Source organism: Aquila chrysaetos, chromosome 10 (genome assembly GCF_900496995.4).
Source record: "Aquila chrysaetos chrysaetos chromosome 10, bAquChr1.4, whole genome shotgun sequence".
Classification (NCBI taxonomy): Eukaryota; Metazoa; Chordata; class Aves; order Accipitriformes; family Accipitridae; genus Aquila; species Aquila chrysaetos.
Window position 1 is genome coordinate 39453433 of NC_044013.1, and position 17051 is coordinate 39470483.

General features: G+C 50.6%; 1 protein-coding gene across 1 annotated transcript in view; it reads left to right on the forward strand.

The window, feature by feature from the left end:
• The window catches only part of NXN (nucleoredoxin), a 54662-nt gene that overhangs the window by 25133 nt on the left and 12478 nt on the right, over positions 1–17051 (forward strand). Inside the window, exons 2-5 of the mRNA XM_030028787.2 lie at positions 13441–13558; positions 14884–15017; positions 15438–15538; positions 16086–16192. Coding sequence (XP_029884647.1) covers positions 13441–13558; positions 14884–15017; positions 15438–15538; positions 16086–16192 — 460 coding nt within the window. The remainder of the gene's footprint in view (positions 1–13440; positions 13559–14883; positions 15018–15437; positions 15539–16085; positions 16193–17051) is intronic.

Sequence of the window (17051 nt, forward strand, 5' to 3'; positions counted from 1 at the left end):
TCCTGGCACCCGTGTCCTTGCGCAATGCTCTCTTAATGTTGTCATTTTGTTAATGAGCGTCTGAAGAAGGTGCTGGCTGGATCTGGGTGCCGGCGGGGATTGCCGGTCCCTTGCGTTCTGCTTTGAACGCTCAGGCACCGATGGGGAAGAAGTGTCGGAGAAATGCTCAGCTTTGCACCCGATGAACGGAGCTCCCTGGGGTGCTGCCATAGCTGGAGTTGAGTTCTCAAACACCAAGAGAATTCCCTACAGAAGCACATCACTGCTATTTGCTGCTGCTGCTGGAATAGCCCCTGGTTGGCGTCCTTCATAGTGTCACTAATAGGGGACCAAAGCTTGAAGAGGCCTTTTTACTCTCTCGGCTCTTTACCCCGAGCCAAAAGCTTTGGGGTAGGGAGGAGCTGGAGGGTGCAGGCAGGTCGGGCAGGACGCTGGGTGCTGGCCCTCCAGTGCGTGATGAGGCGGCTGCCTTCCTGCCTTTCCTGCCCTTTGATGTGCTGCGGGGTATGTAATGAGCATCTGCCCTCTAAGAGAAAACAGATTTGAGTTATAAAGTTGAAAAAAGAGGGAGCAATTTTGCTTAATCATTTTCACACAGATCCACAGGCGTTTCTGTAAGAGCGAGCAGCATCTGGTTCAAGGGCAGCCTTGGTTGCTTTGAGCTCTCCTGGAGCTTCTGCAGTCTCAGGCAGAGATTGATGTTCCAGATGCTGTTCCCAGCAATCGGATCAATGACATGCTTATTCAGACTTTTCATTTTTTAAAGAAAAAAAGAAGGTAGATTATACTTTTTAAGATCATCTGAAGTATCAAGGATCTGTGAGACTTTTTTTTTCTTTTTTTTCCCCCCAGAGTAGGACACTGCAAATTATTTCCCTATTTATGAACACCACTCAGAAAGCAGAAGGAAGTGAGCTGCCTGCCTTGCTACCTTGGTATTCACCAATTCCCTCCCTCCAGCTTCTAGTCACTGCAAGAAATACAGGATTTTTAAAATTCCAAACAAAAAGCATTCATTTCAGGAGAAAGGACTTAAATGCAGTAATGCCCCTGTGCCCTGCAAGCTGCACAGGCTGTCCTGGTGTGCGCTTTCTAGGCATCTCCAAACTTGTTTGTGTGTGGGGGAAAATTACTGAGTGACAGGGAAAGTGCTGGAAAGCTTTGGGGACTTGATTTAAATCTGATGAAAATGCAAGGCTGCCGCCTGGTCTGCTTGTCAGCTGCCGGCACCCATCAAGGCGGCTGTGAAAATGGCTGCTGTGGGTTTGCTGCTATGGTTTGCCAAAACCAGGCTTGTTGTTTGCCCATTTCGATCTTTAGAGGCATCAATGCTGCCCACCTCTGAGAGCCTCGTGGTGGTTGGTGTGTTGTTTTGGAGGTGGAGAGGCTCTGGGAGAGACTGATGTCACTTGCCAAAGTCCCTGGATTTGACAGGAGCTCTCTGTGTGTCACCACAGTGAGCTCCATGGGAATGAGACTCCTTAACCACTGCACCAGCTCTCTTATCTGCCACCTTGGCTGATGAGCTTTAATTACCGAGATCACAACTGCTGTGTTTTCCTTGGGATGCTATGGCTATGTTTGTCTCCCGGCATACCCTTTGGCTGTCCTGGAATGGGAGTTTCTGGTGGCAATCTGCAAAAGCTCGCCAAGAGAAGCAACAGCATCTTGTCCATCTCAGGAAGAGTTGGCTGGCTGCTGGGGTGGACCCTGAATCCCACACTTGGCTTTTGGTGGCGTGAGCATGTGGTGTCTGAGCAGACCTGCGGTCTTGGCCAGGGTAGATGTCACAGGTTAATTTTTGCCTGTTCAGGGTCTCCACACTGCATGAGATACAGAAAAAAATTCCACAAAGCAGACTGGAATTAAGCTGCAGGTTTTGTTCCCATTAGTGTAAAATCATAAAATCTGGTGTTTCTGATGTCTCTAAGGAGAGAAGGAGAATTAACTCCTGGAGAATGTAACCGGAGGATACTTAAAAGGCAAATTGTTCGCATACTTTCTTTAAAATTTGCATGAGTGTAGTAAAAGGTCATCATAACTGCAGAGTCTCCTCCTCAGATCCTCTCCTGCCGGTGGCTGATTGCAAGAGCCTGTTGCTAAGTGTTCCTGGAAACGGAATAAAGATGAAGCAAGATAATTGAACAAGAAGGAGGGAGCGGAGGGGGGGAAATGCTTGGAGCTCCTAGCCGAACCACAGGGCTGCCAAACGAGATGAGTATGTTGAAGTTTGACTCGGTGGCTGCATTTAATCAGTTCTGACCCAGCGGTGGGGAAGGGTGACCAAGCCCGAAACTTCGTGGCAGATCCTTGGAAAAAGCTGCTTGGATGCAAGCGGATGATTTGCTTGCGTTTCCCATGGCTCATCCAACTCCAAACACGTTGCTTCCTGGCATTGAGGCTGGAGAGGGGATGGGAAGGCAGACTGTGCTCCCACAGCGCTTTGTGCTTTTTTTCTGGATAAAATCTCTGTTCCTGCAGCGTGCGTTTTGTTAGCCTGCGATCTTCTTCTGGACAGTCAGTAATCATGAAAGCCAACAGGATAAAACAAGAAGACAAACAAATCCAGAGCTTGACTAAGGCAGAAAGCCTTCAACTCCAGATGACTTGAGGGGTATTTTCTGCCATCTCAGGTCAGGCTCCCCTTTAAGGAAACAACTGATAGTTGTTTCATATGTTGTAGAATCGAATAAACCCCTGGTGTAGCTCCTTTTTATTGCTGAAAAGACAAGGAAGCAAAACTTCCTCCTTAACTTTGGTCTTTCTCTAGTTGAAGCTCTTGTAAAAACACCAGACTTTCTTGGTCTCCATGGATCGATTTCCTGGAAACAGTTTTAATAACTGTTTCTGGAGTGATTTTTATCATCCCAGAGCATTTTACAAACTCTGAATATAGTAATGGCTGAAATACAACCACATCTGAGGAAGGTTGCTGCCAGTGCACAGCAGTCTTCGGCGTTTTATAAAAGAACACATGATCGGCTCTTCCTTTTGCACAGAATCTCCCTTATTCCCATCAAGAAGACGAGGTAGCACTCCCGCCGTCCAGCCCTCTGCGTCACCTCCTGGTCCGCCGTCGACTCGAAGCCTGGACGGCAGAGCAGGCGCCGGGCGTCCTCGCCTTGCTGAAGCCTGCGATTTCCGAGCCTCCCCCTCCAGCTGGGGCTGGCTGTCAGCGGGGGGAATTAATACTCCACATCTTATCTGACATTTTGAATGCCCCCGTGGGATTTGCGTTGTCATCTGTTCCTGGCAGCAACCTCTCGTTTTGCCGTGGCTGCGTTCGTGCTGTGCTCAGGGCAGCAGGAGGGACGCCGTGCCCGAGGCTCGCTCACACCAAGGGTCGGTCCTGCCTTCCCGGTGCCGTATTTCATCCGTGTGCTGACTCATGGGCTCTTGCCCCTTTGAGAAACTATATATTTTGTGACTTCCGTCAGTCAAGTCAGGATGTAGCTAGAGCTTTTGACCTTGCCACTGATTTATCACTCCCTGTTCATGTTTTTAATTGGTTCGGCAGTTGCAAGACATGCCGCTCAAGCCTTAAAATAAAGAGAGAGCCCCAGCCTGCTGTCTCGTTCTTCCCTGGTTGATGGCTCTGGAGCTGGGGCCCTCTTGCATCTCGATGCTGGGTTTCACGGGGCCCTCTTGCATCTCGATGCTGGGTTTCACAGGACGGATCGGGTTCCCTCGCTTGCCCTGCACCTGGTCCACCGTGTGTGTGTTGTAAACCCCACATCCCCTCAGCCCCGTCTGCCTGGCCCCCTCTGGGCTTGCCTGGAACGGGTTATCCCTCCCCATCCCTGCAGCTGGAAGTGGCTTTTGCAGTCATCTTCCTGCTCTGCCCCCATGCCCAGCCCAAACCACATCTCTGCTCCTACCCCAAGTCTTCCCGATTTCCCTCTCCCTCTGCCTTTTCCTTGCAGCCAATGCCACCAGCTTTGCTGGAGCGCAGCTCGATGGGAATGCCCCTGTGCAAAGGAGCAGCTGGGTGGAGAAACAGCTTCTCCAACTTCCAGCCTGCTGGCTTGTGCTGCAGTTGAGATGTTAGCGCATCTGAGCCGTGGTCAGCTTTGTTCTGCTCTGTTTTTTAGTATGTGCAGATGATTAATTGCAAACGTGGGACTCAGTGGCGTTTTCCATTTTAGAGGTCAGTGGCTCGGTGTCGGGCGGGTTGATGTTTCCAGCCTGTGCAGCCTTCCTGCCGAGGGGCTGAGTGTCAGTTTGGGGAGCAGGAGGAAGAGAAGGGCTCAACAGGAGAGCGTTTTCCAGGCAGCCTGACCCATTACATCCGTCCTGCCTGTGTCACGAGTCAGTCTGATGGTCTTCCCTGCAGGGCACCCAGCGCCAGCTCAGGCCACTGCAGCTCTGGGGCTCAGCTGTGCTTGTGAAGTGTGTTAAAAGGACGTGAAAGCCCTGAGAGCGTGTCATCATCGGTGGGTTTAGCCCAGAGCAGTTTTGGCGGTGGGATGTTTGCACAGGATGGACTTTAATGGTTCCAGAGGAGAAATCTCCTGCAAGCGCGGCGGCTGCGCTGGGTCGGTGTGGGCTGTGGGACCCCTTTCCACCCCAAGAGCCGAGGAGGAGTGGGATAAATCTGAGCTGTCACTGGCAGGGATTGCTCTATCCAGCTGGAGCTTGAGAGCACCTGGGTCTGGTTAGTTCCCAGAGTATTTTGACCTGAGTGCGGTTACAGGGCGAATCCCTCGAGCTGTGCCGCCCTTCCGAGCTGTGAGCAGAGCCCGTTGCCTGTCTTCCATGCAAAGCCCAGACCTGCCCTGGCAGCGTGGGCTGTGAGCAGGCGCCGGGGCTGTGGTTATGGCCTTTCTAGCTCCACAGCTGTGTAACCTTTGCATGAAAATCCTCCATGGGTTGCAAACCAGGAGTGCTGCCAAACCGAGATTCAACACCGTCAGCTCTGAGATGCTGAAAGAGATGCGGCTGTAGGGAGGGCCAGACCAACCAGTGCACCCTCTCCTGAGATCAACTGGAACAACGGGAGGAAAGTAGTTGCTTTTAAATAGTCTGAGCGTTTGCAGTGATGCAAGTGCTGTCTTGAGTGGAGGTTTTTGTAATGAAGTGTCAGTAGTGATGCTGTGGACGAGCTTTTGCATTTCAAAAGATGCTGCATAATGAGCAGGTTTCCCATCCAGTGGGTGCATCGGCAGCAGTGGGCACAAGAGGGTATTTGCAGATGTCTTGGTAGTTTTACAAGGATCTCCCATGTTGCCGGTCTGGGGGATGTCCTGGTGCTGGTATGTCCCAGGGAGGTCACTGCTTGCGAGGGTCCCGGCACTGCAGCATCCTGCAGCCCTCACTCCCCTGGGTGTGTTACAGTCCTAACAAATACCCCATTGTTTTCTTGCATTTTGTTCATCTGATTGTGTAAGGTTCCTTTTTGGATTAATGCTGAAAACAAAACAGAAACCACACTAATACCTCATTGTGTGCATTAAACAAAACAAAAAAAAAATCCCAATTTCCCTGCAGATTTAAAAGGCTTTTGTGTTTGGTGGGAACTCTGTCTAAACTCGGGGCTTTTCAGAAGTGGTTGTTTCCTAATGATCCTGGATTGCAGGGTGTTTGACCTTGAGATTACTACCAGCGCTTGATGCCGGCTGCCTTCGAGCGAACGGTAGCAGCAAAAGCAAAGGCAGTGGGTAGGAAACCCAGGCTGTAATGCACGGCGGTTCTGGCAGCCATCCCGCTTCCAATGACAGATGAGACTTGGGACCAAGAGAGACCCTGAACTTCAATTCAACGTCCCAGACTGCCACCCCACCCCTTGCCTTTCCTATAAACAGATGGAAAAATAGCTCTTCCCCATAGAGAGAGAGAAACTATTATTTTTTCTTATTACCTTTGTGTTTACATAGCTGTTTCTTACTCGGTGCTAGTCATTTGGGGGCGTAATTTATAGGGGCCATGTATGATACACTTCTACATGTGTCTTAAATTTTTCCCACAAACACTTTAACTCCCTCCGTCCTCACTGCTTTTTATGTGTTTGTCTTGCTGTCTTTCTTACCTACCAGGAAAGCGTGAAAAAATGCCAGTGAAAACAGGTAACAGAAGGCAGGTTCAAGGTACTGGCAGACCCCCTGGGTTCTGCACCCATCTTTGTGCAAGCCCTGTGCCTCCATTCTCCTGGGGGTAAAGAGAGTGTGCTTGGCCCAAGGCAGAACTGCAGGGAGAAAAATTGTTATGAAATATCTTGAGATGCTCACATGCAAGCCTCCTTTTAAGAGGTAAAGCAAGGCATGCGCATGGAGAAAAAAAAAAAACCAACATTCCTTGGAAATGCACAGAGGTGTATTTCCTAGTTGCTGTGGTTTAACTCCAGCCAGCAGCTAAGCACCATGCAGCCACTCGCTGGGTATGATAGTGCATCCTTAAATTCTGCATCGTCTTCAGGCTGTTGAATACAATTTCAGGAACACCTGGAGAAAAAGCGGTTTATAAAAGACATCCTTGTAGTGTTGATAGAGCAGTCTGTCTTGTAGCATCCTCCGTGCATGATTTGCTGCCTGCGTTGTTATCTGTATGTTTAGACAAACGCTACTTCTCCCTGATCCTGGGATCAAATCAAGCTACCAGCCCAGCGCCTCTTTGAAACTTGCACACGTAAAACAACCAGGCGACCTCCTGTGTCTGCTCCGGGCCCTAGGGCTTTGCTCTCCATAGATCATGTTAACCGCTCTTCAGTTCTACTCAAATTAAATGTTTTCCTATCAGATGTGGGCTGCAAAGGATCCAGCCTGTCAGCCTGCATGAGCGTCAGGAGGAGAGGAGGCAGCTTGTGCTCTGAGCTGGGCACGCGTGCCAGCCATATGCTGCTTAGCCCTCAAATAAAATGCTCAGCTCACAGTCAGTTGGATGGCTTAGCCTGGGAAATTGCAAAGACCAATGGTGCCAGCACTGGGCAACCAGGGCGGTAAGAGGAGGAAAATGGGAGGAAGCGAGGGGGCTGGGATGGAGCTTGGGCTGGCCCAGGTCCCTCACCCCGGGGCTTTGGCTGCAGAGCTCCTCAAGGGAACAAAGAGTAGCCCTCCGCTGGCGGCCACCTTGCCAGAAAACCCCGCAGAGAGGATTTCCTTCCGCTTCGGCTCCAAAGCTTTTGCCGTTGTGTTTCATGGTCGGGAAGAACAAAAGCCCGGGATTGCAAGCTGGCTCCTGCCAGGGTCTCCCCTGCCCCCCTGCCAGCTGTGGGGCAATGCGGGCAGCCGCAAGCTGGACCGTGCCGTGCCAGTCTCCCATGATGGAGCCACAGCAAGGAGAAGATGGAGGTGACAAACAGGACTTTTTGTTTGATTTTTTTATTTTTTTGCTTGTACTGACTCATATTGCTGGAACTTGACTGGTGGGGGGAGCATCCGCAGCAGGCGTTGCCGGGCTAAGTGCTGGGGGAGACTGGTCCTAAGGCTGGTTTTAACAGGGTTTTCTCCCATTGTAGACAGTGTGGGGGCAGAGGGGAACGATAATGTCGTGGCCTGGCTGCCCACTGGTCTGTATGCACCAGCAGCCCTGGTGCCCTGCCCTGACAGTCTCAGCCGTTCACATCAATCTTGTTTATTGCAATTCCAAATCCTCCCTCCTCAGCTCATTAATGTTCGCAGAGCAGACATCTCTCTCACCATTGTATTTTGTAATTAGATTTTGATTTGCTTTCAGGGAGAAAGAGCAGCACAATAGACATTAATTTATCCCAAGCCTCTCCCAGTCTCCTCTGTGTCACAAGGTCAGACCTCGGCGTACACCATCTGCCCTTGATGCCTCCCCCCGCTATTCGGCTGCGTGTTGTTCCTGCACCACGTCCCCCTTCTGCTAAGGGGGTTCCCTTATGCGCAGAGGGAAAGGAGCAGCGAGGGAGGGCTGGAAGAGGAGCCTTTGCCCAAGCTGAGTTTGAATCGCAGGGACAGGCGTGAACTGGATTTAAATCGACGGGGCAAGGGAGCAGCCTGTTGTTCTGCAGCCCTGTGCCTGCTCTCTGCAGAGCCTGGGTGGCCCCTGGTGCTTGTAAACCCTTTAAGGCACGATGTAAAAGCTGCAATTTAACATTGCGAGCGAGCGAGGACAGAGAGGTCCCCTGCCGCGCCGGACCGTGGGAGCAGAGCCGTGGGGACGGCCGGGGCTGTCTCACCAGCCCAGAGCCGGTCTGTGGGGCAGAGCTGGAGGCAGAGGTGGGCAATGGGCTCTGCCGGTCCCCGCAGCCCTGGACCAAGGGCGCTTTTCCACCTGAGCGCTGCTCGTGTGTTCCTCACACAGACTTCATGTTTCAGCCTACGGCTCTGGAACGAGAGACTAGCAAGAGCTGAGCTTGTGTCTGTAATGGGAACCCTGCTGCGCTCTCGCATGAGCACTCATGGGGCTGTTGGAAAGTGGGATCTTTCCAATGCCTCACCGGAGGAATTGCCCAGACCCTGGGGGTGTTTCCTCCAAGGATAGATTTCTAGAAGAAAAGTGGCTTTGCATTTCATTTAGCAGAAAGCAGCAGCCGTCCACATTGGGAACATGTTCATTATTGCTGAGGAATCTGCTTTTGGGTTTTTAAACCAGCTTTGTCTGGCTGTCGTTGGTCAGCGTGGAAGCCTGAGTTGCAAGATGAGCAGAGGCAGCGTCTACCCTGCCGCTGGCACGGGCAGGTGCCCCTGAAACCTCCGTGTCTCCCAGGCAGAGGCAGCTCTGTATCCTATGGAAGATGGAGGCGTGAGAGCTTTTATGGTCCAGGTTCACACAACAGCAGAGAAATGCAGCCCCCAGCGAGGGCGGGAGGACCACTTTCCCACCAGCCAGGGCTCATTTCACTGAAAGCAGTTGTGTTTTATCTTTGCCAGCATTAACCGCTGCAGCTCAGGATTTATGTTAGTAAGTGAATTTGACCAGGGCTGATAAATCAATCAGCACAACCAAAAATAGCACCCGGCAGCTGTTGGAAGCAGGGGATCCCTTCCCCACCAGTACATGTAGAGCAGGAGGGGATTTCATCTGCCCCGGCTGGGTGCCAGCCCTGCGCAGAAACAGCCATGGGCTGCTGGGGAGACCTCTTGTCTGACACCTTTATCTGGAAAAATTACTGTGGCTGTCTGCAAACTTCTCTCCAACGTGCGTCTCGGCCAGGCATTTCCCAGTCACAAGGGTGGGGGAAATAACCGAGCTAGCCGCCAGTGTGGAGAGCAGCTTTGCGACCGATGCTGAGTGTTGCTGCGTGGGCTGATGTCTTGGGATCGCCTCAGACCTCAAATAATAAGTGATCGTTTTAAAGCCTTTCACAGCCGGTCATGGATGGAGTCAGAGGGAGCCCAGGGCTGCGGTTTCCAGGTCTTCCAGGACGTCGTGGTGATGGTTTGTGTAGGGATAAGGTTACCAGAGGAATCTGGTGACTCTGGTTTTTCCACTGGACTGCTGTACTTAACCACCTGCACAGGAGCCAGAGAGGTTTCTGTAAAGCTGCTCAGCCTGTAGGGTATCTTGCGAGGGGCTGTATTTCCTCTCCTCCAGTGAGCATCCTGGGGTATTGCATTTAGCAGGCGTGTAGCCTAAACCAGGAGCGAAGGGCACTCCGAGAGGATCAGCTGCTTTTGGGCTGAATAGTCCGTAGATTATTTCCACATCTGTGTTAGCTTTGGCTTGATCCCACAGATTTGCAACAGCTGTTGGGAAGCAGAGCAGAGATCCCCTCTTTAAATGGATGATCAAATCCTCAGAGTGTGGAGTATGTTATTTCTATGTCATCCTCTTCATGGCAGGAAAAACAGCTTTTAAAAGTTGCTGAGGCAGCACTCGGGCCTGCTGCCTGAGCTATCATCCCATCATCCTGCGGTTTCAGAGCAAGTCGTAATTTGCTTTCTGCATCCCACGCCCAGCCCGACACAGGATCCCTTGCGAGGTGTGCAGTTGTGCAGGTACTTGTACAAGGGATGCCTTTTTCTCCTGGGCTCCCCTTTCTGCCTGGACCACAACCAGCGGCTGTACGCCAAGCAGGACCGAGGAGGATCTCGTCTCCTTGCTAGAACCTGCACATGTGCAAACCCTCGGCATTTTACCCTGAGAAAAACTAACCGGTGCAATAGTTTGCCACAAGACGGGTTAGGTCATCCTGGTATTCAGAGGCTTTAGGTGGAGATCAGATGTCTTTGCTGGAAGCCGCAGTTCAGCTGCAAAATAGTGGCATGGTATGGGAATCCCATAGTGAGCTATCTTATCCAAAAAGCCCAGCTAAAATGAGCCAGCCCATTTCCTATTAAGGCTCTGCTCTTTCAGGTCAGACCTGCAGTAAAAGGAGCCATCAGGCTTCCTTCAGGAGTGTCTGACAGGCTTTGGAAAGCTGAGTCTGGCTGAAGAGGGTTAGGGTGGTGGGAACAGTGGTAGATTCTGGCACTTGTCCTGCAGCGCATGCGTTTTTCATTCCCCATCAGCTTTCGTAGCGCACAGGAGGCTCATCAAATCAAACTGCTCCCGCTTTAAACAGCACATTCGTGTACTTTCCGATACAGACAGCAAAATTAATATGGTTAGTGCGTTGAGACCACTAATTTCCAATTCAAGCCTTTTATAACTGGGCTTAAAATGGCAACCCAGTTCCAGTCGTCTGCGTGCAATTCTCGTGTTTATTTATTGGTGTCATATGATGGGCTTCAACGATAACCCAGGCAGCAAATATATTGCAAATAGTAAGCGCTGCTCAGCATGTATGAAGCTCTGAAACATTTGGCATGACGTGGGATGGTGGGTTGTGGTGCCTGAGAGCTGCGGCTTTTGCACAGAGGCAAGGTAAATAAAACCTTGCAGTTTTGATTGCTTTTTCTTGTTCGCCCAAGGTGTGACTGAGTGCGACATGATGTTCACTGGGTTCAAGCCTCAGAGCCCGGTGATGGATGTGCTCCCCCAGCAGCAGCAGATGTCACCTTGACCTTTTTTGATGCTTTTTGACCCTTTTGACAGACACCTAGCTTCATGCTTGCTTGAGGCGTTCTCCTATGGACCCTCAATTATGAGTTAGAAGTGTCAACCCTCCATTTCATGGGGACAGATGATCTGGATTGCAGATTACCCGTACCGCAGATGTCTGGGCAGCCAAGACCAGTCTGCAGTTTGGGCCCAATGGGGCCTGATGGCTTACACATCCCGAGAAGACCCAGGGCCAGTTGTTGGCGAGAGCTGCCCTGTCTGCTCGACCCCGTAGACTGCCTGGCGCCAGCCGTGCATCGCTCACTCCAGTGCTTTCAGCAAGAGCGGGTTTGGTTTGGTCTTATCCCCTTATCTGGGGTGTCCCAGCCTCGTCCCCCTGAGCACAGTGAGTTGATGCAGCCTCTTGGCTCTGAAGCGCAGACCCTGCCGCTTCCACAGCCAAGCAAAACTGCCACGACCCGCCGTAGTGCCCCAAGGGAGCTGCTGCCCATATACAAAGGGCTTGGCAAAATGAAGTGTAATGTAAGCAACTGTTTAAAGAGAACGATCCAATTGCTAGTTGTAATTTCCTCATTGTTTGTAACACCCTCTTAAATGCTTGTGATCCTTATAAAAAGCTTTTCCCCACCCTTTAAACTTCACAGAAGTGGATTTTACCTTCTGTGGTTTGAACGCCCTCATTGTGAGGGGGCTGGTTTGCATTTAGTGTGATTTCTTTTTTCTTTTCATGCCCAAGGCCATTTGGTTTGTGAATTGGCATTGTGAATGAGTGGCTTGGCCCAAGAAATATGTCTATTGGAAATCGAAGGCTGGTGGGCAGGACACAAAATCTTGCCTCTCTCTAGGTCCTAGTAGGTGGAGGTTAATGAAGTCTTCCTAGATCAGTGGTAACACTTTCATTCAGACCCAAGAGTGTTTTGCTAACACCCCCTTGCAAGCAGGCTGACTCATGTCACTCATCCAGATATATCTTCTACAAAAAGGTGTTGGAAGAAATCCGTAATACAGTGACATTAAAACCTGAATGTGGATGCGACTTTCTCCCTCAGCTAGATCTCTGGTGAGATCTGCACGCTGCATCCCATTCCTGCCCTCGTTGCCTGGTTCCCCAGATCATTCCCATCTCGGGGAAACGGGCTTGCCTCTATTTGGAAATTGGGGATGGTCATCCACAGAGCAGTGGCCTCTTTCTCTGGGAAAACACCTGGGTCCAGTTTCCACGTGAGATACCAGTGGAAGCAGCAGCACGACGTGGGAGGGTTTCTCTGGCTCTCGTGCTCAAACCCTCACTGGGACTGGGTGGGATTCTCTGTGCCCTCCTGCCCTTCTCCTGTTTCTGGGTTTTATTCTCCAAACCCAAGCGAGTTGTAAACACCCAGAGCCTGAAGGGCTTTGCAGAGCAGAGCTTAGGGGAAGGTGGTGATTCATTTCCTTCCCTTCTGGCTCTCTGCTGGGGTTTGGCTCTTGTTTAAGAGTTTGATAATTCACTGCTGGGCTGTTTAGGTTGAAATGCTTGGAGAAATGTAAGTAAACGCGGTGATCGTAGCAGCTCCTCCATGCATGGTGCGGAGACCGGCTCCTCTGGCCGCAGCCAGCCCACACCTGCAGGCTGGGCCGTGCCAGCAGCTGTCGTCGTGTCATTCCTCCCCATCCCTGTGAGCTTCTGTACGTGGGTTAAGCTTCAAATTATCCTGTGCCAGAAGCATATGCTGAGAAATGTCAACCCAGGACCATGTGACACCCAGCGCGCTCAGTCACCGGTGTTGTGCGGAGCTGAGCTTGCTGCAAAACATAATGACCGGCAAACAGCAACATCTAGACCGGGATGCCCAAAACATGGCCATCGCAGCCTGCATGGCTTCTGCCTGTAGCCGGCGGGGACCGCTGCAGAGACTGGCAGCGCAGGATAGATGAGCTGGGCTGTGTGGCCCCCAGGCTGATGTCAAACCCGTTAATCAGCTCCTGGGAACAAACCTGGGAAGTCCCACTTGCAGAAGAATCGTGTTTCTGTGTGTTGGCCTTGTTTTCAGTGTGGCTGTGTCTTGGCAGGGGTTGCTTGTTTGTTTAATGAACATTGAAATGGGAGGGGAGGAAACAGCCGGGGAAGCATTACAAATTGCTTCAGAGCAGTGGCATTAGAAGTATTTGTGCTTACCGTGTCTTCTAAACAAAGACCTCAAAGTATGGTAAATATTATCCCCATTTTACTTGCAAAGAGGCAAATGCAGCAGGAGGAGAAGCTTCACCTGCCTTCACAGGCAAGCCTGCAGCAGGTGTGACCCCAACGGTGGTCTCACCTGCAATACCGAGGGGATGGTGTTGATGGTGCGGGTCTCTGTGGGCGCTGGAGGTCCAGGCTGGCCCAGCAGCTCTGGAGAGATGCGCTCACATGCCTTCACACACGTTGCCGAAGCACCAGCTCTGTTTCTTTGCTTAGCTCTGACCTCTGGTCTGAAAGATGCTAACGCTCCAAAATCTTCCTCTTCACGCTGCCAAGTTTACCTTTCTCGTCTCCTCTCTCAATCTCTTTTACAGCTGAAGCTGTGGAACAAGTACAGAGTCTCCAACATTCCTTCCCTGATATTTATCGATGCCTCCACTGGGAAGGTGGTTTGCAGGAACGGCCTCCTGGTAATCCGAGATGACCCAGAAGGTAAGGCCTGGAGTCCCCCATGCCATAGAAACATGGGCACACAGCTGCCTTTTCATTTCAGTTCATTTGAATTGCCTTGGGGGGCGTGGGGAAGGAAACAAACAAACAACTATTGTCATACTTAACTAATCAAGGCACTGTATTATCTTCAGCACAAATTTTTCTGCATCATTCCTGCCAGATCTTGTGTTTTGGTTTTGCTTGTTGAAAAGAACAAAGATTTCCCCTTCAGGATTTTTGTCTGAAGTGCTAATGAGGAAAAAGTTAGACTAACTGAAACATTAAGTTTGGATTTTTCCCTGATGGAGGCACATGGACAGACAGACTGAGGGCCCAAACTTCCCATACCTTAGGAGCAGAATCCTTCCAAAATACTGAGTGGGACTTTATCACTGACATCACACTCTTTTAGGATAATGAATTCCCCATTATTTAGAAATGCAACAGAAAAGTGCTACCGTTCTCTGTTTCTGAGGTTTACTGTGCTGGGGGTTGATGTTAAATCCATCTTCTTCCAATTTGTAAAACCAAAATGAGCAAAATGTGTGCCCTTACTCATAGGCTCTGCAGACCCATCATTCAACTGCTGTAGGCTGTCCATGCACACATATTACTGGCTCGTCATTTCTTCATGCGGTAGATACTGAGTGTGGTGACTGAGTCTTTAATTCAGGTGGCAGGAACTGTGCAGCAAGTACACGTTGTGGCCTGAGCCATCTGTGATGTTTCCTCCTCTCTGGCTGAATACATAGATTGATTGCTCTGGGAGCTGGCAGCAGATGATTCAGAGCATGTGTTTTTGTGTACGCACACATGCTTGCTTTGGGGTGCAGAGGGTTAGTGTGAATTTAGTTTATATATAGGTTTTTTATATATATGTTTGTGTATATATATAAACCCCCCATCTTTTACATATGTATATATAAGGTTTTATAAATAAATAAGTATATGTGTATATATATAAAAATATATGGTTAGTATCAGTATAAGGCAAATAGTCTGACTGCATTCCTGAGCACATACCACCTTGCCCTCTGTTGTTAAAATAAACGCTGTTGATAAGGAAAAGATACCTCATCAGGCACAAAACCAGAGCAGGCTTCATCAAGCTGAAGGTGCTGCGACTCAAGCGAGGGTGCAGCCTGCCTGGAGAAAAAGAGGTGGCCCTGGTTCCAGTGCGGAGCTTGGCTTTCCCGGCTCCTGCATATCTTTGCAGAAGAGAAGGTGGGATGGGTTTTTCTGGTGGAACTTTTTGAAACTGTAAAGGCTGCGTGTGCATCTTGCTGTTTTGTGTCTTCTTTCTGCTCCCGTCCTGATCCCTCCAGGTCTGGAGTTCCCCTGGGGGCCAAAACCCTTTAGTGAAGTTGTTGCTGGGCCTCTGCTAAGGAACAACGGCCAGACACTAGACAGCAATGCCCTGGAGGGCTCGCACGTTGGGGTCTATTTCTCTGCACACTGGGTGAGTAGTAGATGCTTTGCAGAGCATCTACTCACTGCAAAGCAGTGAGCTTGGGGGTGCTCTGGGGTTTCCCCTGTGGCTCTTGCTGCAGAGCTCTGAGGGAAAGACCTTGGACTGGTTGGTGTTGAGGCAGTTGAGATGCTCCAGTCATTCTGGAAGAAGCTGCAGCATTGCAGTGGCCTGTCATCCTCAGTTGGCCCTTCAGAAGGGGAAGAATAGTCAGATTTTAAAAATTCAAGAGGTTTTGTTGGCAACTTATGGGCCATAAGCCCCAGCCACATTCAGGGCTGCTGCCCAGCACTCCAGCAAAGATGAAGTCACATCTGTCTTTTCATGGTCACTAGGTCATCTGGACCTGCTGCGTGTGGGTCTGCCCCTGTAGAGGAGACGATGTCCTTACACACGTGTTGTGTTTTGCAGTGCCCGCCGTGCCGAAGCCTCACAAGGGTCCTGGTGGAGTCCTACCGGAAGATCAAGGAGGCAGGCCAGAAGTTTGAAATACTCTTCGTTAGTGCAGACAGGTAAGGAAGCGCTAACGCGCTCTGCAGGCAGAGATGGCTGCCCCCAAGCTGGGAAGCTCTGAGCATTACGGATTTGATTTGAGGAGGAAATTTGATTTGGGGTAGAGCAGGTTGGCTCTGGTATCAGAAAGGCTGCCCCGAACCCTTTGCCCTCTGCCCACTGGCAAAGTTCAAAGGGGGGTTAGCGGGGGCAGTGATGGGCTGAGAGCAGGCTCTGTCCACGGAGCAGCTCTGTTTTTCACTTTGTGGCTTGTGGGTCTGAGGTTTGAAAGATATTTGAGCTGCTGCTGTTGCCAGGGGTTGGCATACAGATGCCCCAGCGAGTTTGAAATGTTGGGAAAAAAATGCACCATGGACCCCTTCTTGAGGGACTGGCGACGTGAAATTTGTCCTTCCCGGGTTGTGTCTGCCAGCAGCCCTTACTGATGGGCTTTGGTGGAAGGGGTAAAGGGCTTTGCAGGCCAGTTTTTTAATGAGAAGAAGAGGAAAGAGCCTGGCAGGCAGAGGGGCTGCACTCTGGATCCCATGCCCTGTTCCCTTTGCACAGGTCAGAGGACTCCTTCAAGCAATATTTCAGCGAGATGCCCTGGGTAGCTGTGCCGTACGCCGACGAGGCCAGACGGTCGCGCCTGAATCGCCTCTATGGCATACAAGGTAGGAAAGGCCACACTGATGCACAGCTTTCCTTTCTGCTCCTTTTGTTGAATATTTGTAATGTCTCCTCTTGTTTAACTAAAACAAGAAAACAGCAAAGCAAAGCACAGTGCCCCAGGCAGAGCCGCTTCATGTTTCTGCTCTCCACAAACTCACATTCCTACCACCTGCCAGGCAGGCTGTTAGTTGAAACAGGACTTCCATAAACAACCTAATTCTTCCTGGAAACTTGGAAGCTGTTTTTGGCTTGGATGTTTTTTGCCTAATTACTGATTTATTTATTTTGCTTTTTCTTGAAGGTTTAAATTTCATTTTCTTGCTGTTTTATGTAACGCAAAGGCAGGCCATCGTTCTCTGCAGAGGCTGGGGAAGATGGCATCTGGTTTATGTTAGTGACATGAATTACAGAAGAGTGCGTGTTTGATGTAAACCATGGCTTTGCTTTTACTGTACATGCCAGTGCCAGAATTCCAGCAGCCCTGGCTGCTCAGAGGGGCAGGGGAGAGACTCGGTCTGTCTGGGTGGCTTTAAAGAGTCACGAAGACGATAAAAGCTCACAGCAGCCCTCCTGGGGACTGGCACCTCGTTCCTGCAGGGGACAAACTGCAGCATAGAGATGTGCAAGGTGACTAGCTCGCAAGGAGGTCTTCTGTATGTACGTATAGTTTCTCCCTGTGGTTAAAGGGTCTTGCTTTCTTATCCATTTCCATGCAGCATCCGTGAGGTGGGCACAGGCTGGCAGAGGGTTAATGCAATCTGCAGGGGAGGAGGAGTGTTGCCAAAGGTGGCCAAGGGCCTGGGGAGACTGGCAGGAGAAATAATCCCTCCTTGGGGTCCTCTCTGAACACCCCTCCTGGGG